The sequence below is a fragment of the Sinocyclocheilus grahami genome, unplaced genomic scaffold (genome assembly GCF_001515645.1).
Source record: "Sinocyclocheilus grahami isolate Dianchi unplaced genomic scaffold, SAMN03320097.WGS_v1.1 scaffold40.1, whole genome shotgun sequence".
NCBI lineage: Eukaryota > Metazoa > Chordata > Actinopteri > Cypriniformes > Cyprinidae > Sinocyclocheilus > Sinocyclocheilus grahami.
Genome location: NW_015505219.1, coordinates 1,990,562 through 2,014,859, shown reverse-complemented (window position 1 = coordinate 2,014,859; position 24,298 = coordinate 1,990,562). Strand labels below are relative to the sequence as shown.

The 24,298-nt window shown below is 36.5% G+C and overlaps 1 protein-coding gene across 1 annotated transcript in view; it reads right to left on the bottom strand.

Moving 5' to 3' along the window:
* Window positions 1–12,333, bottom strand: part of LOC107582135 (nuclear pore membrane glycoprotein 210-like) — a gene marked incomplete at its 5' end in the record, with an annotated part of 59,305 nt that extends 46,972 nt beyond the window's left edge. The window contains 4 exons of the mRNA XM_016267866.1: window positions 2,518–2,628; window positions 6,019–6,160; window positions 7,728–7,849; window positions 11,983–12,333. Of these exons, the coding sequence (XP_016123352.1) occupies window positions 2,518–2,628; window positions 6,019–6,160; window positions 7,728–7,849; window positions 11,983–12,333 (726 nt within the window). The remainder of the gene's footprint in view (window positions 1–2,517; window positions 2,629–6,018; window positions 6,161–7,727; window positions 7,850–11,982) is intronic.
* Between the last annotated feature and the right edge of the window lie 11,965 nt (window positions 12,334–24,298).

The window sequence follows — 24,298 nt, the reverse complement described above, 5'->3', positions numbered from 1 at the left end:
CGCGTCTGGTAAGGCTTTATGAGCGTGTGTTTGAGCGTTTTTGATATTGTAATCATTGTTTCGAAACGTAAAAGCACAGCTAGCAATCTGATACACTGTTTATTGACAGAAAAGTACAGTATATTATGCATTTCAGTGAATATACAGTAAATATACATGGATTATTACAGTGCTGTGTGGATGAACAGATATGTGTTTGCTTGACGCTCTGAATGTTAGAGCTAGCTGCCGGCTAGCAAATTAGCGCCGCTCTGGACCAGGGATGATGCAATGTTGTCATGGAGATGCTCTGGATACAGGAGTGAGTCAACTGATGAGGTGAGAGATGCTGTGAATCAGTATCCCAATACAGAATGCATATAAATGGAATGATATAAAGCTGGAGGATATGGATTCTATTTTAGATTGTGATAGACCAGATATATTTTATAATGTAGACAGTCTTGTGCATCCTGAAATAATTCAACTGATTGTAGAATAACACAACATGTAACATTTGGTCCAATTCGCTTGTGCCATTTTGTATATTACTACTTAGAAAAACATAAAAATGAAACATAATTCAATAAATAATCAATTAAAGTGCTTATGGCACAGAGTAAAATAGGATTGTGGGGTTAATGTGTTTTATAAAGCCTGTTTTTGCAAAGGAAACTCACAAAGACACATTTAGATGCAGAAATAGACAATTTGCCTCGCTTCACATATAATGTAATAACTCCTGTTTAGAAGCTGTTATTTGAAAGATTCTTTTTTCTGGTACTTTTTGGCATCTAGTGGCATCAAACAAAGTAAATTGCAGAGAGCTGGACCTAATATAACCTGAATTACAGAATTTCAAAAAAACTATTTGTTTTAAAACTCCAAAAGCGCCTACTTTTTTATTGTAATATTTGAAAAATATATAATGTTATTTATAAAGAATTACACTCATTTTTTGTTCACAATTTTTTTTCATTTCCTCCACTGTATGTGTGTAGGGTAAACATTTGAATTTGAGTATGTCAAATTTAGGCGAAAATACCAAAAGACGCCCTGAGCTTAAGTGAGTAATTTCACAGTATTATTGATCATATACTCTGGCCAACTCTCCGAGTTGGCACAAAACCTCATGATTGTATCATTTCTTCATTCATCACACACTTAGATTAAACACTGGATAGATATTTAAAGCATTATGGATTTTGTCAGTTTGATTAGGTAATATAAGCATGTTGCCTATGGATGATTTATAACTTGTATCTTGCATATTTGCTACATTTTTACCATTTTTCTTAGTGTGAAGAGCTTTTTAATAATCTGAAGAACCATTTTTCCATAAAGAATCTTTTGTGCAATGGAAAGGTTCTATGGATGTTAAATGTTTTTCATGGAACCATAGGTGCCTATTAAGATCCTTTGTTTTTAAGAGTGTACTGAAAAAACAGGTAGTTAAAATGGCTAAACTGAAAGATCATTCTGTTGTGTGTTCATCACATTATAACCTTTAAAAACAATAATTGCATGAAAGTGAATATTTACAACCCTCATGAATGCATATTTATTCTTGAAGACCGGCTTTTACAAGTGTGATAAGTTCGGAAGCGTATTAAATATATATGTACCACTTATGAAAACTTATGAAAATGGTACCAACATGATTAGAAAACTGGAATACTTTATATAGAGCACATTAGCATTTATATTTAAAGATAGTTTGTGGTAAACAATTCTAGCCTGAGAAGCCTGCCCATCTTTACCATACTTTGCCATGCTGGGTTGTTTTATCCCAACCCAAATATGGACTAACCCAACTGTTGGGTTATATTTTGGTAACATTTTTAACCCAACAATTGGATTAGCCCATATTTGACCCAAAATTAGGTTGAAAAAACCCAGCATTTGTCAGTACCTTCTAATGCGGAGACAGAAGAACATCCTGCTCCCTGGCATCCAGTTAAAGGTAAACCTTTTGCCGCCATGTCTCCACGGCAACAGGTTTGTGAGGTCAAAGTTGCGAGCGCATTTTTTTCTCTTTTAGTAGAGCTTTGTAACCATAGTAGCTGCAAACTCAATGCATGAGGATGATTGCCACAGTAACTCTACAGCATTTATCAATCTCTCTTTCTCTCTTACCCTGACAGCCTGTTAAACTTACAATTGAGTGAGGCAATTGAGTGTGCGTGAGGTAATAAACTTAAAAAAAACAGGCTCATTTTCCATCCGCTTTCTTACTCCCTCACTTGAGGAGGGCATTTACTGTAGCTGCTCCTCTGAAGCAGCACTCCACTGCTAAAGTGATTTTTTAAAATCTGCCTTACAATTATTGATCACCAGCCTTCTAGTCACTGATGTCGGCCATGATGTTGCCTACATATTTGATATGAGGAGCTATTTCTGAGTTCTTCAAGTACATACAAATTTTAAAAGGACCTACGGAGAGAGAAAACTGGTACATGTATATGCTTTTCTGAAAATAAAGTTGTGTCTGTGTGTCCATTTAGTGAAGAGTGAGTGTATGTGTGTCTGTGTGTTTACCCGTTTGGTGAGCTGTGTGTCCATCATAAAGTTGTGCACATGCTTCTCCGCCTTTGTCAATTCGAGCTTCCTGGCTACCACGGCAACAACCAATGCAGTGCATCCTGCTCCCTGCGAGAGACAAGAGACAAGGTCAAGGTGAGAGAACACACATGCATGAAAACATTACATAATTGTATCATTAGCTGAGGTCACATGGAACAACATATTTGAAAATAAATAAGGAAGGTCCCATGGATGGGCTATGGAAACATTAACTCCAGTTCATTCCAGATGAGAGAGCATTCGAAAGAGAAAAAAATAAGTGGTTTAAGTAAAAGGAGATAAATTACAAATAAGGCAGGCAAAATCATAAGAAAAAATGTAATAATAAAAAATGAAGACAATTTTAGGACTGTTAGGATTTTTTTGCAGTGTTACATTCTGTGGCGTCATGCACCTATTTCTTAGTAGCAGTTCTGTATACTTGGTTCCCTAGGGGAGATAAGGCATGACAAAAGGGGAAAAAAGTTTTTGAAGACTGACTCTAGTGGTACAGGTTTTTGTTTAGTGTGAAAGGGGACCAGTTTCGAATCTTCACCTAACATATAGCAGCTCTGATGTTTAAATAATTTCTCCTTTTGAGATATTGTTTAAATGTTTGGGGTCAGTAAGATTTTTAATGATGTGAAGAAGTCTCTTATGCTCACCAGGCTGCATTTATTTGATCAAAAATACTGTAAAACAGTAATATTGTGAAATACAGTGAAATACAGTTTGTATACATTATATACAAAATATAATTTTATATGATTAAAAATAGATGAATGGATGGATGGATGGAATATGACCCTGACATGAGATTCTTGAGATTTTCTGAGAACAGTATAGGCATCACTGGAGAAGAGACCAGGGTGATACAAAAAGAGAGAGAGAGCAGTTTATTCCTGTAAACTGAAGATATTACCAACGACTACACCAAAGTGGTAGAGGCACGCAGACGAAAAGAGACTGAGACAGGTCGCGGGAAAATGAGGAAATAAACACATTCAGAGGTGAAGAATGGAGTGATGCAGACAGGGAGAGAGGAATAAAATTTCAGTTCAAGAAGAGAGAAACGATAGTTTAGCAAAGAAAGAGAGGTCTGGGGAAAAAAGTGACAAGAAGGGTAGTGGAGGTGTTAATGAGGTCACAGAACTACTAATAAGAAATTAATTTGAATTAAAAAATGACTAATAAAAGTGTGTGTGCTTCCTATGACTGTGTATGGCGTATACGTGTATAGTGTGTGTGTGATGTTAATGGAATGTTTTTTAACCCACTTGTAGGACATACAGAAGAGAAACGTAAGTCCAAAAATACATTCGACCCATTTCACAAGACATAAATATAAATCAAAAAAGCAGAGAAGCACTTTCAAGAAGCACTTTTATTGCCCATATTCACCACTTAATAAAACATGACAACCATCCACAGAAAACCCCTCTAGGACATCGTCAAAATGTGTATATGTGTTTCCATATGGCAACTTGTATAAAAACATTCCCAAATAAAACACAAAACATTAATCTCTTAAAGTGACAAAAGAGTGTCAGAAAGATCCATTTATCTGCAGACATCCTCCATTTCAGTTCATATTTCACGTCTTTCCAGATCTGAAGGTTATTAATGTCATGAGGAGAAAAGAAAATGCACCTGCCCTCAGACCAAAACACATTGTGTTAGAGCTGACAAAGCTGAATCTTCACTGTTATGACGCTAGAGAAAGGCTAATACTCAACTATAACAATCCATAACCTTTAGTTGGTGTTTGAATGAGGAATTTGAGGAAGTGAGTTATTAAAGACACTATATTGATATATAATGTACTCCATTCCACATCTACATTTGCAGACAGGATAGACAGGTGCTCCTTGCATCCCTAAATTCTCAAGCAGCACCAAGAGACTGGCAAACTAAAACCCTGCCTAAACACTCCCGTTCCCGCAGGGCAGTGGTACAGTCTAACAGAGTTGGCCTTCGATGTTGTCATAGCAACAAGTCCCATAATTCTGCCTATAGAAAGTCAATCACTCTTAACAGTAAAATAAATCACATCCAACACTCTTTCTCTCTTCTCTCTCTCTCTCTTTCGCTAATACCTATTCTGTAGCATTTCATCTCTTTAGCATCTCACATTATGGAAAGAACACAAGCGGGTTGAAACATTAGCTGCCCTTTGCAAAAATTAAGACTGTGAGAATATGTCAGTGTTATCTGGGTCAATGACACATAAACATGCAAAAAAATAAGAAATCAGGAAGGGGGCCAACACTTTTTCACACCACTGTGTATATATAAATATTTAACAAATATATAAAAAATCATATACCAAAACTCAACAGTCATGTGGTGTAACCAACATGCCAAACAGGAAATGAAATCATAGAGAAATGACTCACGTGACTCAAGGTCAACAAGTCTCCGAAAATATCAGATCATATGACATGGTTAGTTCAGGTGGCAAACATGTCACCCCCAAAAAAACTGACATTTATTTTATGAAATTATATTTATGTTTAATAATATATTTGTTAAAAATACATTTTATTTTATGAAAAAAATTATTTCATTTTTTATTTTTTTGAAATTATGACTGTGTACTCGTGTTTTTAAGGTGTAAGGAAAATATCTTTGTCCTATTTACTTGATCGTTACACCACATTATATTTTAGTGTCATTAAATTTAAATTATTCTTGAAAATGTTTTTAAAAATTCAGAGAATACATATGAAATTCAGAGTATACATATCTAATAATTTGTCACGTTTTAAACTAGAGTTTTAAAAGATCTTTCCTTTTCTTTATAATGGACATTCTTATTTTTCACTGATCCACCTTCTATGTGATTGTGTGTGTGCAGAATCGAGAAGGAAAGATGAGGATCTCAAAAAACTCCTAAAATGAAAATAAACAGAAAAATAACCACCATGTCACATTAACCACCTCTGTAGTCTCTCTGTGAGGATATTTAGAGACTGAAACTGACAGTATGTGAACAGGAAGAACAAATACTCCAAACAGAACAACAGAGAGAGGAGAGAAAGTGACCTCTACTAACAGATATTTACCATCTGCAAACTCAACATCAAAATAAACACATCTAAACCGTTGCTATACACCACCTGTCAGGCTTTCCTCAAGCACAGAGACATACAGTACAGGCTCAGAGAGAGAGATTATGGCAAGAAATACCTGGGGCTTACATTAAACTAATGCCACTGTACTGGAAGCTCATCAGGCAGAACAATGGGAGCCCATAACAGCCTCAAAGCTGAACAAATGTGCCGTCCCAAAATACACAAAAGGATTCATCCTAAAAACACTCAATGTTTGCAAGCTGTGTCCTGGTGTTTGCTAACAGACATGGGTGGTGAGACTGTGGTTTGGGTTTATAGAAATAAGATGAGTAAGAAAACATATCTTTAGACTGTCCCTTACTGCCATGGGTATGAAATCGCTGTGCTGTGTGTGTGTTTATACCATAATTCCTGTGAGCAGACACACTCCCTTGCCACAGTAGGTGTGAGGTACCATGTCTCCGTATCCAATGGAGAGGAAGGTGATGGAGATGAGCCACATTGCACCCAAAAAATTACTGGTCACATCCTGAGCATCATGGTACCTGAGAGAGAGAGAAAAAAAGAAGATGAGGTTCAGTTGGGAAAGATTTGATTATTGAAGGAAACTTTGAACAGGTTCTGCCTGTGGAAGGTATGGAGAAGCAATAACTGGATGTGAAATAGGCACAAATATCACATCAAAGTTTTCGCATCAAATACTTTCATATGTTTCCATTCCTTAATTTGATCTGCAAAGCACTCTGAAGGAAACTGTTTGCCCACAGGCTTTTCGAGAAACTTCTTAAATGTTTGTTACACGTTTGACAAAAAACAACATCAAAAAAACCAGAACAGAACAGAACCTAAATAAAATATAAAAAGTAAATCACAAAATAAAAATTAAATAAATATTAGGGTTTCCCCCATCCAGCTCATATATATATATAGTCATTGTGTATATGTTTTATGTATTTTGAATAATATATATATATATGAACTGGATGGGGGAAACCCATTAGGTTTTCACAAAATTCCTAAAGCATTTTGAGAGAGCGAGAGTAGGCATACATTAAAGGCTCCCTGAAGCTCATATCACACCAAGTTCATAGGTCTGATTCCCCGGAAAATACGTTTTTTTTTTTACTAAAATGACAAAATGAATTGTGTAGACAAAGAAGTAAACAGGGCCCATTTCAAGTTGACGTCAACAGAAGATTTGAGGTAGAACTGCAGATTTCTATTTTATTTGTACAATAGCATCAGTACACAGTTTCTTTGAAGTCCTCTCAAGGCATCATAGCAACCTCCCAAGAACGTAGTTAAAATAAGTTCATCCAGTTAAGGGAGGTCTAAAATCCAATGTGTGCGTGCTGGACTGAGTAAGAGCAGCACACAGCCTGCAGGGAGACTCCTCCTCTGGAAAGGGCCTTTAACATGATGACTTTGAGTGCAGTGCAAAAAAATAGAGCAGAACCCTGTAGGCTCATCTCACAACAACGCTGCCCTGATCAGACGTGGCAATTCAAATGCGCAAACCGTCACTCACATCACGCTGCTCGAGCCTGCCGCTATCAAAATAATCATTAAAACCTCAGGTCCCCAATCCAGGGAACCCTCAATATTTTAAAGCATCTACCCCGAGACTAACACACATCTAGAGTTTGTAACCATGACAACATGCCCGGTAGAGTCGGAAACACTCACTGGCCTGAGGGCCTAGTTTATCCCGAGACCCTTTTAAGATGCAACATGGGAAATCTGTTGATGCACGTCGTAACTGGCTGCTGCCCGGAGTGCATGAGTGTCAGGAAAAGGAGGAATGCTGTTTAGATACACAGGTCTTCTGGAAACAAGGGTGTGAATGAAAGTGCTCCTTTTCTGTCTCTTTCTTTCCTTCGATCCCTCTTTCTCTCTGGTCTCTTTTCCTCCCCACAGAACAGTGGATGTGTAGAGCGAGTGTTTGCACACCTCAAACGGTGTGTTATCATCCAGGCAGTGCCACTTATTGGTGAGGATTCAGGTGAGTCCTCATTAAGCATAAGAAACCTGACAGCGTCTAGACAGAAAGGTGCAGTTGGAAACACAATGATTAATTTGTTCATTCTTGCTCACGCTCGTTCTCTCTCTCACCTCTCACACACTCTTACGGTCCAGGCAGCGATGATCCACAGGGAGATACTGAAGACCAGCAGCACCGTGCCCGGGCATATGGTCATCAGGGTCTTCATCACAAACCGTGTGTTAAAGTGCACCTGAAAAGAGAAAAACAATATTAAAAAAATGATACCTATAGTTTTCTCTATGGGATTCTCAAATTTGATTAGTAAGTTTTGTCAACCACTTTGACCAAAAATATTTACTTGAAGATTTATTGTACTTAACATTTTTTTTCTAGCAACAAACATGTTTTTTTTTTGTTGATGTTGTTGTTTTTATTTCAGTTCATTAATAAGCCTTCAATAAACACATTGGCATGTTCACAGTTCTCTGATGTTGGTTGGTGGTCACATGACATGCAGGTAAACAAATAAATGAATCTTTTAATTGTTTTATTTGGATTTTTACTTTAAATAATCTATTTTTTATTTACATTTGTATTCATTATTCCTGCAACCATATAGGGCGCACACTTTGAAAAATGGATGGATAGGTAGTTAGGTAGGTAGTAGCAACCTGCAGTTCCCTCACAAACTCCCAGAGGTTTGTGAACACCAGTTTGGGAATCCCTAGTTTATCGTAAAGAAATGTATGCAGGTTCTTCTTTAACTACCAACAAAACTTCAACCTAATAATAAAGATGTAAGTTTCTTATATAAATTTATCATACATGAAACGGGTTGTTGAATGCACATCAAACACTTAAATATACCTATAGCACCGTTATAAAGCCTAAAAGCGGTTTAATATGCAAGAGAAGTAAAACAATAATCTCATCAGGTAGTATCTATTGCATGAATTCAAATTGATCTAAATTATATTTGACATTGACTGGTTGATAGTTTTAAAGCCAGTTTAGTTTCTACATAAGTTACAAAACAAAAGTTACAACTTTCTCTTCCGGATTTTAGGACCGAACAGCTCTATGAAATATAAAGTACATTCTGATTGGCTAAAATGGTGTTGCGTCGCACAGAATTTTCGTTTTATGTGTGAACAGACAAATTGCTTGTCACGTTGCGCCTCTTAGGATTCATTACAGCAAATGAAAGAGAAAAAAAACAAAAGTCCAACCATTTAATCAAAAACTTCAATTACAAATTAATAATTCAGATTAGTTTATTAGAACAACTAATAAATAGAGTTACAAAATAAATGCAAAATGAGATGTATTTTAAAAGTATTGAACATTTTTTAAGGGCATATCATCTCCAAAAAGGCAGTAAAAGCTGCTGTGGTGGTGAGACTGGGTCCCGTTTGTTACTTATGGAGGTCTTATTAATATTAAGACCATCAAAAGCTCACATTTGGCCTTATATTTGTCACAGCAATTGCACTTGGAAATTAAAACTTGATCTGAGATTAAAAGTTGTGTGATGTCTTTGTGCAAAAATAATGACTGTGACCTGAACTATTATAATTAATGTGAAATACTAGGTGTGCCCTGACTGAAATCTACAAGAAGCCCAAATTTCAGCTCCACACATTTTCTTTTTTCATTTTCAGCTCAGTTCGAATCTCATGCAGCTCTTTTCTGGGTCGTTTGAAGAACAAGAATTGTTGCCATTGTTTGTTTGTACACGGTTTCATCTATACTTGACTGAAAACAATAATATTCATTATCGTCATCATTATTATTGATTTGTGTTACTTAAAAGTCGCATAAAGGGCAGCTCTCCAGAGGCGAGGCGGAGATCTCTGAGCTAAGATGGCCCCATGATCATTGATGATAAAACAGCACATGAGAGGAAAGAGAATTTGCATTTACATCTCTTTGAAACAAGAGCTTCTCTCAAAGGACAAAGTGATTACCCTCTCCAATCAGCCATCCAAATTAAACTACAGCAGGACTCTTTTCACCTGTTTCGGGTTATTTTAATGGCACCCAAGGACAAAACTCAAACTCTGAACTATCAAACACTAGACAGCCACAGCAGTCATTCTTCAGTCTTTCTTAAGCACAAAGCTGAAGAGATACACAATATTCAGAGACATCAATCAGCCATCTAAAGGAGAGCCAAGATAAACCTGCTTGAAAAATACACAGCCATCTATCATAAAATGCATTATCGCAGAAATTTCATCAGTCACATCAACTGACCCCAAGCTGTGATGCTGCATCCTAACAATGCAAAAACAATTAGATGAAGCTCCTGTCCAAAGCTTAACACTAGTTCACTCTTACCCAGCAAATGCCAGGAAACACCAAATAGCAAATGGGTTTTTTGTTGTAACTACTAACTTAATTTTAGTAGTATGACAGTAGTTCAGCTTTTTCCATAGCTTTTCCAATAACTAGCCACTTTTTCCAATAAGTAGCAGCCTAGTGTGACAAAACAGCATAGTCGCATTTTATGTCAAATTGTGTTGTACAGAAAACATTAGAGCGGAGCCAACTACATGATAATCAAAAGCTCTCTCGTAAATATTCTCAGTATTGGTCTGTTTACTTTTAGTGACTCATGTTGAGTGAAGCAGTTCCAAAAGAAACAAGAGTCAAGTCTCTCTTGTGCAGAAGGGTGTCTTTTTATAATGAAATAGTTAAACACTGCTGTTTGTCACAAATCTTGAATCAAGATTAATTTAGAACCATTCACTGTTTTTGAGCACAAGAAATACTGTATATAATAATAAATGATCAGATAGATCAGATAATATATTTCTGAAGATTCTTCCACCTTAAGTAGCTTTAATATAGTCAGCTACTTCATATTAATAAATAATACCCATGGTTTATAGCAGGGATTCTCAAACTTTTTTGTCAGTCAAATCTCTTTGACCAAAAATATATACTTGGAAGTACTCCCTGAGACAGTATGTTAATATTTAAAAAAAACAAAAAGTAATTTTACTAGTATCACGAGATACTATTATTTTTATTAATATTTAGAATTATTGTCTGACATTAAATTTTAGTTAGAAGTTTGGTCCTTTTATTCAGTTTTTTTGTTTGTTTGTTTACAGTGTCAGAATATAGTGTTTATATAATGTTTATATAATGTTTTAATATGCCCATAGTTTTTATTCATTTTATTTCAGTTAATTTAGTACATGAAGTTAAACTAAATTTAAAAAAAAAATTTGCTTTGGCAACCTAAACAAAGTTTAATTTTATTTTAGTTTATTTTTTTTTTCGTTTTAGTTTAAGTTCACTAATAATCATGCATCAAACACATTTGCATGTTCATAATAATAGTTTAGTTCAGGGGTTCTGAAAAAAAAAATAAGCTAAAAAAAATTCCAGAAATTGCCATAATTATGCTTTTATTTTGCTTTGTAAAGACTGCTCAGAACTCATAAGAATAATCACAAGTAATTTAGTCTATAATCAGCCCCATGTTTGTATCTCTTTACGGGTCCCTAGCAAAGGGATCATCATATTTGGGGGTCCAAGGAATCAAAAAGTTTGAAACGCCTGGTTTCACTGACAGTTTGACTAGTTTTATTATTTAGTAACTAAGCAATTTTAAAGAAGCTTCCCCAACACCGTAAGTTTGGATCAGTCAGTGTGTGAACCCTGTTGCTGCTTGTTGGGTCAGTGTGAACCAGCCTATAAATGTACAATCTTTAAACCATCAGTAAAGCTGACAGGTTCATCTTCCTCAAGAGACCAAACAAATCACATAAACACACAAAACCTTTTCCTCTAGCGCTGAAAACCACAGGTCTCTGTGCTCATGATTGTCCTCATAAAATGAACTTTACTGCCCTCAGCCTCACTATGTACTGCGTTTTTTCAGCTGAACAGATTCAGCTCCTTCAGCACTGACATGCAGTCACATTCGGATGGGACAAAGGCATATTCTCCTGAGAGGATGTGTTTATTGAATCTAGGCGCAAGTGGGCCATTGAAGGCAGATGGAAAGGCAAAATCTGGCAAGCTGATGAGGTTTGGACTAGGTTGTTTATAATACCTGAAGAAAGCTAGCCGCTAGCATTCCCATTCATCTCAAAGGCAGTGGCTTGGCTAGCACAGAACCCTCCAGAAGTATGTGATTTCACGCTTTTAAGAGACCTCCAAACAGGAATCAGATGATATGTTACTTGCAAAAAAAAATTTAGTCAGAATACATATATCAACCAGAATATATAAACCAGCAGGGGCTAATGTGGCCAGGCTAAACCAAAGGAAATGGGAAGAAAGGAAAGCCATATTCACAAACAAATGCTACAAATAATAATTCACACCATCAATTCTCAGTTTTGAATCGTTGGGTTGACCTCTGACCTTGTTGAGTGCCCCTATGCTGCGGGAGGAGGCGTCGGTGAAGAGCTTGCTATGTAGCAGCATGACTCGGGCGATGAGGTAGAGTCTAAGGAACATGGGTACAGATAGCACCATGTCTAGATCTGCCTCCGCCTGCGAGGGAGCGTAGGAGAAGGCCAGTCGCGCCCGCCACATGAACTTGAAGTCCCCTGGTACCGGGTGAACCGCCGAAACAATCAGCTCCAGAGCGATAAGCAGCACTCGCTCTATGGTCATGGCAATCCGCCAGTCGTCCGCACCATTGTCAATAACGAAGAGCTGAAGGTGAAAAGTCAGAATGGGAATGTTAAACAATGCAAATTGAGCGGAGTTTCCCAGCAAAGTTTCAATTTACATAATGGATATCAAATTTGCATTCAGTCTTTTAAAAGTGCTCAAGGGAACACGGCAGTCACTAGCTGCAACAATGACATAATAACACAAAGAAATAAAACCCAGCCACCATAAAAGCTTTATTAACTGTTCTTTTATTCTAACACCGTGTCCAAATTAGATGCAATGGTGTAAAGTGATAAAAAAGTAGCTATAAAAAAAGCGATAAAAAAGAGTTTTGTTCCAACATTTATTTATTTTTTAAATCATTTTACACAAATGTGAAAAACCTGCAGATAAAATAAATTAAGATAAAAACAGTAAAATTTCATTGATTGAAAATCCTGCTAAAAGCTAGAGAATTATCATGATCTTGTGTTCCCTCAGTAATACAATTTTTAGTTGAGGTATGGCTGTGCGCAATAAATGTCGAACACATTTTTAAAATCAAATTTAATAAAAAAAAATCACTACTTTAAAAACACAACAGAAATTCCAGAAGGAACCCATGTGGAAAAAATGCTAATTCTCTTCTGGATTTTAGGAAGGATGGATATGGACAGATAGATAAAAAAAAAAAAATTATAATAATAATAATAATTAAAATAAATCCTAAGAAATAAATACATGAAAAAAGATACTGAAATTACGATTAAATATTATTATATTTATAATATAATTTATTATTACAGAGACAGAACATTTTGTCAGTCCTTTGCCTTCTGTTTATGCACTAGGTTGCCCCAGCTACATTAAAATCCCATTGGTCAAAAAATCCACATACTGTAAATTGAAAGTGAATGTGAAGTGACGCGTGGCAACCTATACTTGGAATTCGTGCTCTGCATGTAACTTATCCAAGTGCACACACACACCATGAACACCATATTGCTGCGGCGCCCGGGGAGCAATTGGGTGTTCGGTGCCTTGCTCAATGGTCTTACCTCAGTCATGGTATTGAGGGTGGAAGAGAGTGCTGTACATTCACTCCCCCCACCTACAATCCCTGCCAGACCTAAGACTCGAACACACAACCTCTGGGTTACAAGTCCGACTCTCTAACCATTAGGCCACAATGTTTTTTTTTTTTTTCATTTGAGGCATGCCTGTGTGTAATTTTTACTGAACAAAAAAGAAAATATTTATAATCAATCATTTCAAATCATAAATGTATTCATAAATCAAAAAGCGGTATTCTAAAAACCCATTAGAAATTCCAGAGGGAACCCAAGGCCCCAAAAATGCAAATTCTTCCGGATTTTAGGACCAAACAGCTCTATAAAATATAAAGTACATTCAGATCGGCTAAAATGGTGTTGCGTCGCACAGAATTTTCGCTTTCAGCGTGAACAGACAAATTGCTTGTCACATTGCGCCTCTTAGGATACATCACAGCAAATTAAAGAGAAAAAACCCAAAAGTCCAGTTGCGTAACAACTCAAGACCAACCATTCATCATCCATTTTATCAAAAACTTTAATTACAAATTAATAATTTAGATTAGCTCATTAGGAGGCGAAATGCGAGGGAAACAGATTGATGAGCTCCACAATGAGAACACGCTCAGATAGTCATTTTATCCTGCCAGGAATGCCAAACAGATAGAGCAATAAGCAAACAGAATTCCTCTGGCATAGTGTGCACTGACAGTTATATGTCTCTTTCTCTCTCCTTCGCTCTCCCAATGCAACTTCATGTCGGGCGGTATATCAGCAGAGCCTAACGACAGAACGGGAAGCTAATTCTGCTGGCTGGTGGTGTTAGATGTGTTTAATGTTAATTGCAAGTGTAAGATTGGCGAGGTTTGTTTAACTGATAAGCAGAAGGCAAGCAGGGTTTTCCCCCCTGAGACATACACACATCCACTCGCACACCCACAGGAGGGCTGCAAATTATTATACGGGAATCCTGAGAACTCATGAATGAAGTCGTATAGCTCTTTTGCGCTTAGCTCTACCGCGCTCGCCTATATTTGACACGAGGTTATATCACAGTGCAACAGGTCTTCCTGGCATCTAGTGAAATTGCTTTGTTTGTCTAATTGCTCGTGCATGTGTGTGTCTGACTCGGTGTATGTGAAGGGCATGGTGCATGTCGTATGGCTGTAAAATGTGCATGTTTTTGTTTTTTTTTCTGGAAAAGCCAGCCTTGTCATGGTGACTGTTGCCTAGGCGACAACATCAAAGAACTGCCAAGCTTAATTAGGGTCCCCTGGTGAGAGAGGGAGAGAATGACTGTGTGTTTGTGCGTGTGTGTGTGTGTGTATGCGAGCGCAAAAGAGAGAGAGCATGAGGAAAGCATGAGGGAGCGAGATAGAAAGGAGGTGGAAGGCAGCGAAAGAAGCCGAGAAAGGGAATGAATGTGTGGGGAAAATACGCATGTGTGGGTGGGTGGAAAGAGAATGAAAGAGAATGAAAGAGAATGTGTGAATGTGTGTGTGTGAGAGCGCATGTGAATCTGTGAGAGGCTTGTATGGATGGGTGTATGACTTATGAATAATGGTTGAACGATATGGGTTGTAATGACTGATACCATTGAAATCTACAGTGGAACGTGGCTGATTCAGTGTTGATTGAATGAGACAATAATACTGATTAAAATAAACGCTTATATTACACAACATTAACAAATTATTTGAAGACAGATAAGATTGTTTATTATTAGTGATCATTAAGGTTAAATGTTTCAAAATATTATGAATATTAAATTAATCAGATCAACCCTTTTTAAGAATATTCCTGCAAAATTCACTTGAAAATATTATTATTAGTATTTAATGTATAAATATTTAATAAACATTAAATTGATTTGATTAATTAATTTGATAAATTGATTAATATCAAAATATTTACTCAAAATGACCTAAAAACATTTGACAAATGTTTATTGTTAGAATGTTTATTAAAGTAAAATCTTAAACTTTAAATTTAAATAAAATTTAGTTTAAATTATGTAACATTATTTAATATTAAATGTAACATTAAATTGATTAAATTAAATAAAACACAAACTTCACATAATATTTAAACAAAATCCACTAAAAATACTTTAAAAAGATAATACTTATTACATTAAAATTGTAAAATATTTTATGAACATTAAATAGTTCAAATCAAAATCTTTCACTGAATATTTACTTTTTTTTATTAGAATTAAATTTAAAAAAAGATATTTTTAAATGTTAAAAAGTTTAAACATGCCATAAATATTAAATAAATAAACTATACATAATAAATAAACCAATGTTTAGCTAAAAATATCTGAAAACTAAACAAGTTCAGTTTAATTTGATTTGTGGTCTTCAAGTCATTCCACAGATTCAATGGGGTTTAAGTCTGGGCTCTGGCTAGGCCATGCAAGGACATTCACCTTTGTCTCTTTCAACCACTGTGTGCTTAGTTTTGCTGTGTGCTTTGGGTCATTGTCATGCTGGAAGGTAAACCTTCTTCCCATTGACAACTTTCTGGCAGAGGGCAGCAGATTTTCCTCAAGATTTTGATGGTATTTTGCCACATCCATTTTTCCTTCTATCCTGACCAGTGCTCCAGTCCCTGCTGCAGAGAAACACCCCATAACAGGATATTACCACCTCCATGCTTTACTGTAGGAATGGGGTTATTTAGATGAGAAGCTGTATTGAATTTCCACCAAACATATCGTTTGGTGTTGAGGCCAAATAACTCAGTTGTAGTCTCATCTGACTCAGAATCTTCAAGGTGCGTTTTGGCAAAGCTCAGTCGTGACTGCATGTGGCCGTTCTTGAGGAGTGGCTTTTTTCTTGCAACATTCCCATAGAAGCCACATTTATAGAGATTTTTGTGATATTTTTTTTATCACACTATTTGTGATATCGTTGTCACATGCACACAATGACCACTCTTTGTCATAAATTCCTGCAACTGCTTCAGAGTTGCTGTAGGCCTCTGACCAGTTTCCTCCAGGCTCTTTCATCCAGTTTGGAGTGACGTCCTGATCCAGGGAGGGTCTGTGTTGTGCCAAATACCTTCCACTTCTTAAAGGGTTAGTTCACCCAAAAATTAAAATTAGCCCATGAATTACTCTCCCTCAAGGCATCCTAGGTGTATATGACTTTCTTCTTTCAGACAAATCCAGTCGGAGTTATATTAAAAATTGTCTTTGATCAGTCAGCGGGTGTTGCAGTTCATCAGTCCAAAAGAAGTGAAATAAAGCGCATCCATCCATAATAAAAAGTGCCTCACACGGCTCCGGGGGGTGAACAAAGGGGTCCTGTAGCGAATCGATGCATTTTTGTAAGAAAAATAACCATATTTAAAACGTAATAATCCATTTAATCTAGCTTGCGCTCACTGTTGTACACGGAAGCAGCTGGTGGATGACGTAGGATGTCGACGTTGCGCATGCGCCGCTCAGAAGTGAGGAACAAAACCACGGTCACGAATTAGAAGTACAAAACAAGGTTTTGTAAAGTAGAATGTCAGAGGATTTCCATATAAGCCAAGAGGAGACTGGTTTTCCTTTGCTAAAGTAAGGAAACTTTGCTTCCTTTGCTCCAGTAAACAAACGTTGATTTTCACGAGACTCACCAGCGCATGCGCAACGCCGACATCTTACATCATCCTCCCGGAGCTGCTTCCGTGTACAACTGTTGGCGCAAGCTAGATTAAAGTGATTGTTACGTCTTGAATATGCATTGATTTGCTACAGGAGGCATTTGTTCACCCCCCGGAGCCGTGTGAGACACTTTTTATTATGGATGGATGCGCTTTATTTAACTTCTTTTGGACTGATGAACTGCAACACCCGCTGCCTGCCATTAAACAGCTTGGAAGATCAAAGCCCATTTTTAATATAACTCAGATTGGATTCATCTGAAAGAAGGAAGTCATATATGCCTAGGATGGCTTTAGGGTGAGTAAATAATGGGCTAACTTTCATTTTTGGGTGAACTATCCCTTTAATAATAGACTTCACTGTGCTTCTAGGCATTGATAAAGCCTTTTGAAGTTTTTTTTGTATCCATCTCCTTACTTGTGCCTGTCCACAACTTTATCCCAGAGATTTTTTTTTACTGTGCCTTGCCACCCATAGTTGATTGTTTGCTTCAGTTGCACTACAAGGACAATAAAGCTCCAGGAAAGCTCTTTTCATGCTGAGCTAATCAAAATGACCACAGCTGATCACAGTTGAAAGTCAAATGGCTTTGTGTGCCATTGAGAAAGTGATTAGCTACACCTGACTGAGTTTACAAGTCATTTTTAGGAGGGGGTGATCCTTTTCCAACTCAGTGATTCTGATTTTTTTTCTTTTTCTGACATGTTGCTGTTATATCTTTCACTTGGATGATAAGTTGCACTGAGTAAATGCAGCTGGATAAAAACAAAAACAGTGTCCGTATTCATTTCAGGCTGCAAAGCAACAAAATGTGATTATTTTAAAGGGGGTGATTCTTTTCTACACCCACTGTATCTATCTATCTATCTATCTATCTATCTATCAATCTATCTATCATTACTTATGGCTGCTTCTATATTTTCAAATATTTCCTGAAAATCATCACAATCTTTATTTGAATAAAAATGGTGCAAATTTCTGTAAGCTGTGCATTTATGAGTAATCGTGGGAATTTTCCATGTAACTTTGAGGACAAAAAAAGACACTAAAAGCGTTAAAATCTCACTTTTCTCCATCATCATCTCTTCCTTTCCTCCTCTGCATGTTACTCCGTCCCCCCTCCCCCCCCCCCCCCCCCCACCCTGTCGTTCTTTTTCAAGCCAAATCGCCACCAGGATATGCTGAATAATTAAATTCCATTAGTGAAGGTAATCTGTCAACATGAGTGACTGAACCCAGCTGCCTCCCTAAACCTATCAGAGAGAGAGAGAGAAGACAAGCGAGAGAGAAACCCAGAACCTCCCAACAAATGAGGGCCAGAGCCAATTAGGAAAGGAATGAAGGATGAATAGGAGAGCAGACAGCAAAATGAAGGACGAGAGAAAGAGAAAAATGCAGAGCTTGGGAAAAAGTGGACAGTCCAAGAGGGAGACAGTGGTTGAAAGAGGAGAGGGAAAGAGTGAAGCAGAGCGAGAATAATAGTGTCTGTTTTGTTGTTTTGCCCTGTCAGAGATGAACACCTTTGTTATGATAATGGAATTCTAAGTCACACACAGACACACCGCATACAAACAAACGCTTACATACATACTAATTCAGATCACCTCACTTCCTCATAATCACAAGTCCTGGCAAACACTGTACTATTTTTTTTCTGTCTTTTATCATTGCTTGTCAGATTGTATGATACGACTCTAGTGAGATCTTGAGTAAAAGTCAAAGCAGACATCAACTGTCCTTATGTCAGAATATATGATGTACAGTTCTGCAGACTTTTGTCACAACTGACAGCTTTGACTAGGCAGTTTGAGTCCATTCTGACATCCTCACTTATATACAAAAAAACTAAAATACCATACAAACCCTGGCTATATTTTGCCTGGTAATGAGTGAACTCAAGGTTTTGATAGCATGATACACTATCATAAGTGTATGATATCAGTATCATAATGTGAGGGGAATGTTAATTACCAACCAGTATTGTTGTTGTTATCTAAAACTATTAAAAATGTGAAAAAAATGGTTTCATTAATATAAATAAAGAAATAAAGTAAAATACAAATAATAGATGAAAAACTTAAACTTAAATAAAAAGTGATGCCTTGACAGCTAACTGAAATAAGTTCAAGTTGACTGAAAACAAAGCTCAGAAAAATAAGCTAAATCGAAAAAGTACAATTAAAAAAATAATAATAATGACAAAAGCACATAAAAATGACAATCTTGAAAAGTGAAAATATAAAAGTAAAGATAATTCAAAATATTAATAAATACTATCAACTATATAAATAACACTAACAACATTGTTAACAACAAATTATGTCAATAACCTTAATAGCTTCAGTGATGATGCTGCAGGCAGCCTGTTATAAATGTTTTCTTTGCAATATAACAAAGAGTGAAAAATTTAAGGGGGTCTGAATACTTTCCGTACCCACTGTATTTACCTTATATACACATACACACTTCATATCAAGTACATGATCTGGGTTAAACCAGACGTAAATAACCCCATAGATAAGAAAATGTCACCAGGCGTCTTAGCAGCAGTCACACTGCAGGACTGTGACCCAAAATGTCTGACCGTGTCAAACTCAGAACTTCACCAGAGGCTGAAATTCATTATAAAGGCAATTAATCGGCCGTCGGTAAGCATGTCACGCTAAACGATCCAAGACTGTCGATTTTGCCCTAAGGCGAATCTTTTATGATCCCTGAAATTTGTTGCAGAACAAAACCGTGGCAAAAAATCTACTGGCTTAAGACGACCGAGGAAAAATCAAGAGAACAGCAGGTAACTCCAATCAACTCAGATTACCCGTGAGGCAGGCCCAAAATACCCCACACTGCAGGATACAGACACACACAGGCCAAATAAGCGAGGAAATCTGCCTGAGGTGTTTTTAAAAGCAGCGGAATCTGTTTGGAATTCCCTCTTTTTAAAGTAAATACATTTATATGCACACTTTCTCGCTCTCTCGTACATACACACAATCTCCCATGTGTGTAGCCAGTAGCAAAAACAGCAGGAAAGCCCTGTAGTTTCCACCAAGCTACAACTCACACAATGAACCTGAGAGACGGGATGTGCTGTCACAGTGCTTTCGCAATGTTCTGGAAACATTTCTGTCGTTGCATTCTCAGCACCACCCATGCTGTCAGTTACAAGCTTTACCTGTGCTGTACGGCGTGGTTAATACTACGGTAACCTCGTCTCAGCTCTAAGTACAGGACTGTCACTGCAGCTCATTCCTTCTCCAGAAGCCTGAGGTGATCTCCTCTACTTTAGCATTCTGCTTACGCTTTGCTAACCTATGCTTTTTCTTCAATATTCAGCACATTCTGCTGCTCCCTTTCAAAATTTTTGTATCTTAACTGACAGTTGACAAATTTCATGGATTTTATTTTTTTGTCAGCATCAAGATTTTAGGTGATTATTTATAGAGTAGTATGGGGCTAGTTGTCACACAAGGAAGTATGACAAGGCCTATATCTCAATACTTCAGTACTTGATCTGAAGTCCCCTTTGGAGGATCATTTTATTATTTGAGTCCAGAGCTTCAGGTTCATACAGGAAGTGCAACAGAATGAAACAATGCAGGGAAAGTTTTACAAACTAGCTTTACAAAATGAGGGTATTTTTCATAAATGTAATTTCAATGTAATTTTAACATCATAAATGTTAAATCAGAACATGTTTTTAATTTATGTCAATTTAATTGAATACGATGTTACATTTTTAATTGTATTTTTAAATACAATTTAAAAATAGATTACATTTTTACATTATGATTACAATACATTTACTTTTTACATTATGCTTTAAATTTGCTGAATGTTTCTAATAGGCAGTTTAATGGCAAGTTCCCTTGTGACAACTTACCCCATATAGCATTATGATATTGGGGCATGTTTTCACATTATGATCTGTATTTTTTTCCCCTGGTCAGCAACAGCGAAAAAGTTCAATAGACTATGCATGTCCATAGGGATACTGGCTTAAAAAAATAGCCCTGTCATGAGAACTATTAACTGAAGTAGATAATATGGCAACTAGCCTGAGTCTTTATTATATACATAAACAAAAGTGTAGAAGTACAGCATGTCATACAGTCATACAATAGGACTTGGTTTAACATGTCAACTACCAAACTTCAGTTTCTGCCAAAATATACCTAAGTTAATGTAATTCATTTTACTATCAAAAAAATTATATTAGAATCTTTTTTCATGCCAATTCTACCATTCTGTTTAATTTCTCTTTTTCAGTAATGATAGAGCAATGATAATATGAAGTTACAAGTTTACTGTGGCAAAAAATAACTGTAAATAGTATTTTCTATTTGGGTGAAACTATGGTTTCCATGGAAAAATTTCAATGGCTAACCATTGTTTTATAATTTGTAGTTTTAAATAGTCTTCTACAGGGTCTGCATGTCGCCTACCTAGTACATGAACTCAAATGTGCTGCATGTTAAGTCTCCAAGGGCCAAACAGCTTCAAAAAGCTCATCATAAAAACCACTCAAGCTAAACTTTTCTAGAATCAGTCCAACCTTGAACTAAAGATATTACAAAATTGGCTTCAAGTAATACTGGTGATTCACCAAATTCTTTAATGGGCTTTAGCTAAAGCTGTACAGCCATGAATCATTTTTAATGTGGCAGAGGAGCCAAGCAGTTTGCAAACTTTAACCAAGGATGAAGCTTGTTGGCTCTCAGGAAGAGATGCACTCACATTAACATGTACACTTGAGTTCAAACACTATCTTAGAGGCACTTTCAACCATATGGGCAAAATGGATTTTGACTGAACTGAAAATAAAAATTGTATCCAATGAAAAATTCACAGGACTTAAAAGGATAGTTCACCCAAAATAATTTACTCGCCTTCATTTCAAAATCTGTATGACTTACTTTCTTCTGTAGAAGAAAAAAAAGGTATTTTGAAAATATCTCAGTGGGTTTTTAATGAAAGTCAATGTTGTTTGGTTTGGACCTGACTGATTTTCATTGTCTGGGCAAAAACAGTTGAAACAATCTTTAAAATATCTTCTTTGTGGTCCATACAAGAAATTAAGTCATACAGGTTTGGAACAACATGAAATAATTTTTATTTATAGATTAACTATTCCTTTAAGGTGTACGATAATTAATCGATATACAGTCTTAAATTGCTACCTTTGTCAATTTGGGCATCTAGGAATGAAGAAGGAACAGTCATTCCAGTCTCATTCCTCTCTGTCTCTCTCCTCAGAAACATCCCTGATCAACACCTACTTACATCATGTTTTTATCTCCTTTAAACCATGTCAATACACAAAAACACACACATACATACACACACAGTCAATCTCTGTCCAGGAAAGAGCTGCCGAAGTCTGACTCACACACAGGAAGAGAGTCTCATCACCACGGAAACACTTGCATAACGCAGAGCGTACATGAGAAACTTCTCAATCCAGCGAAATGAATGAAACACCGTCTGCACCTTTACACAACCACACACATATTGGTCTGAAACGGAGAGCAAAACTGCGTGTATATCTGCGTGTGTGTTTGACAGCAGCAGCTTAAAAGAGCCTGAAGCAGACAAATAATTCACAGACAGAGGGGGCAAGGGAAGGTTGAATGAAGGTAAAAATACAACCAGAGAGAGAGAACAAGCAACTCAACACGCATCTAAAGGGGGAAGAGAGAGGAAAACCTTTGGAGAGAAAAAAAAAACCATAACATGAGAGAAAGCACACAATGAATTGATTTGAGCAGAGAGAGAGAGGAAGGGGCATAATTTGATATAGGAGGGAGTGCTGGACGTTGAAAGAGTGATGGGGCAAAATTACAAAGTGGAGACATACACAGAGATAAAGTGAAAACAAGGGGGACATGCTGTTTGCATGAGTGAGCTTGTAATAATATTCTGTTTGATAAATGTGTGAACTGATTTCACCCTGTAAAGAAACGCACACACACAGTTGGGTTTCCATGTTTTATGGGGGCATTCTATAGGCCTAATGGTTTTTATACTGTTAAAACTGAATTTTCTATCGCCTAACCCTCACAGAACACTTTCTGCATTTTTATGATATATGAGCTTGTATCCTTATGGGGACTAAAAAATGTCCCCACAAAGTTAAAATTTACTGGTAATACTTTACTTGTGGGGACATTTGGTCCCCATAATGTAAGGAATACTAGTTACATGATCCTTCAGAAATCAAATATGCTGATTTGCTTCGCATGAAAAATTTATTATTATTATTGTTGTTGTTGTTGAAAACAGTTATGTACCATTTTTTTCAGGATTCTTTGATGAATAGAAAACTCAAAAGAACAGCATTTATCTGAAATAGAAAGATTTGTTTTTTAAAAGAATGTAATATGCTGATTTGCTGCTCAAGAAACACTACGTATTATTATCAATGTTAAAAACAGTTTAATATAATATCTTTATGGTCACTTTTGATCAAATCAATGTGTCCTTGTTGAATAAAAGCAAACATTTCCTCCAGAAAAAAAAATCTTACTGACCCAAAATCTTTTAAATGGAACAGTATATAAAACAATTAAAAATGGTTTGTGTAATTCCTGAGATGGAAAAGGTGAATTTTCAGCAGTCATTACTCCAGTCTTCAGTGTCACATGATCCTTCAGAAATCATTCTAATATGCTGATTTGCTGCTCAAGAAACACTACGTATTATTATCAATGTTGAAAACAGTTTAATATAATATCTTTATGGTCACTTTTGATCAAATCAATGTGTCCTTGTTGAATAAAATCAAACATTTCCTCCAGAAAAAAAAATCTTACTGACCCAAAATCTTTTAAATGGAACAGTATATAAAACAATTAAAAATGGTTTGTGTGTAAATTATAAAATATCATGAGTTGAAAAACACAAGTCAATGGAAAGTCCTCACCATGATAGATATACAGTACAAATGTGTGCATGTGTGTTTATTTTAGTATTAGAAATCCGGTGGATTATTCATGTATTCATTGATAAAAGGGCAGACAAGCTCCTTTCTCAAATAACTGTCAAACAGTCACAAAATGACTCACTCTCAGGAACAAACAGACCCAAAAATAACTACTAAATGTCTCAAAGAAGTTTGTGTGTGTGTGAGGGAAAGAGAGAGTGTAAAAGGAGCTGAAAGTGTTGTTGTTGTGTATGTGTCTGTGGGTTACTGATGCTCCTGTGAGCGACTTTCCTCTGCTAACCTTCCTATTAGCATAATGCTAATGAACTGTTGAGTTCAGCTCCCCTTGCTGAGTGCAACAGCCTAAAACAACATTACTCATCTCTTCTTAATGCCACACTAAATGGGGGGGGGGGGGGGGGGGTTTTTTCTGCTTTTTTTTTTTTTTTT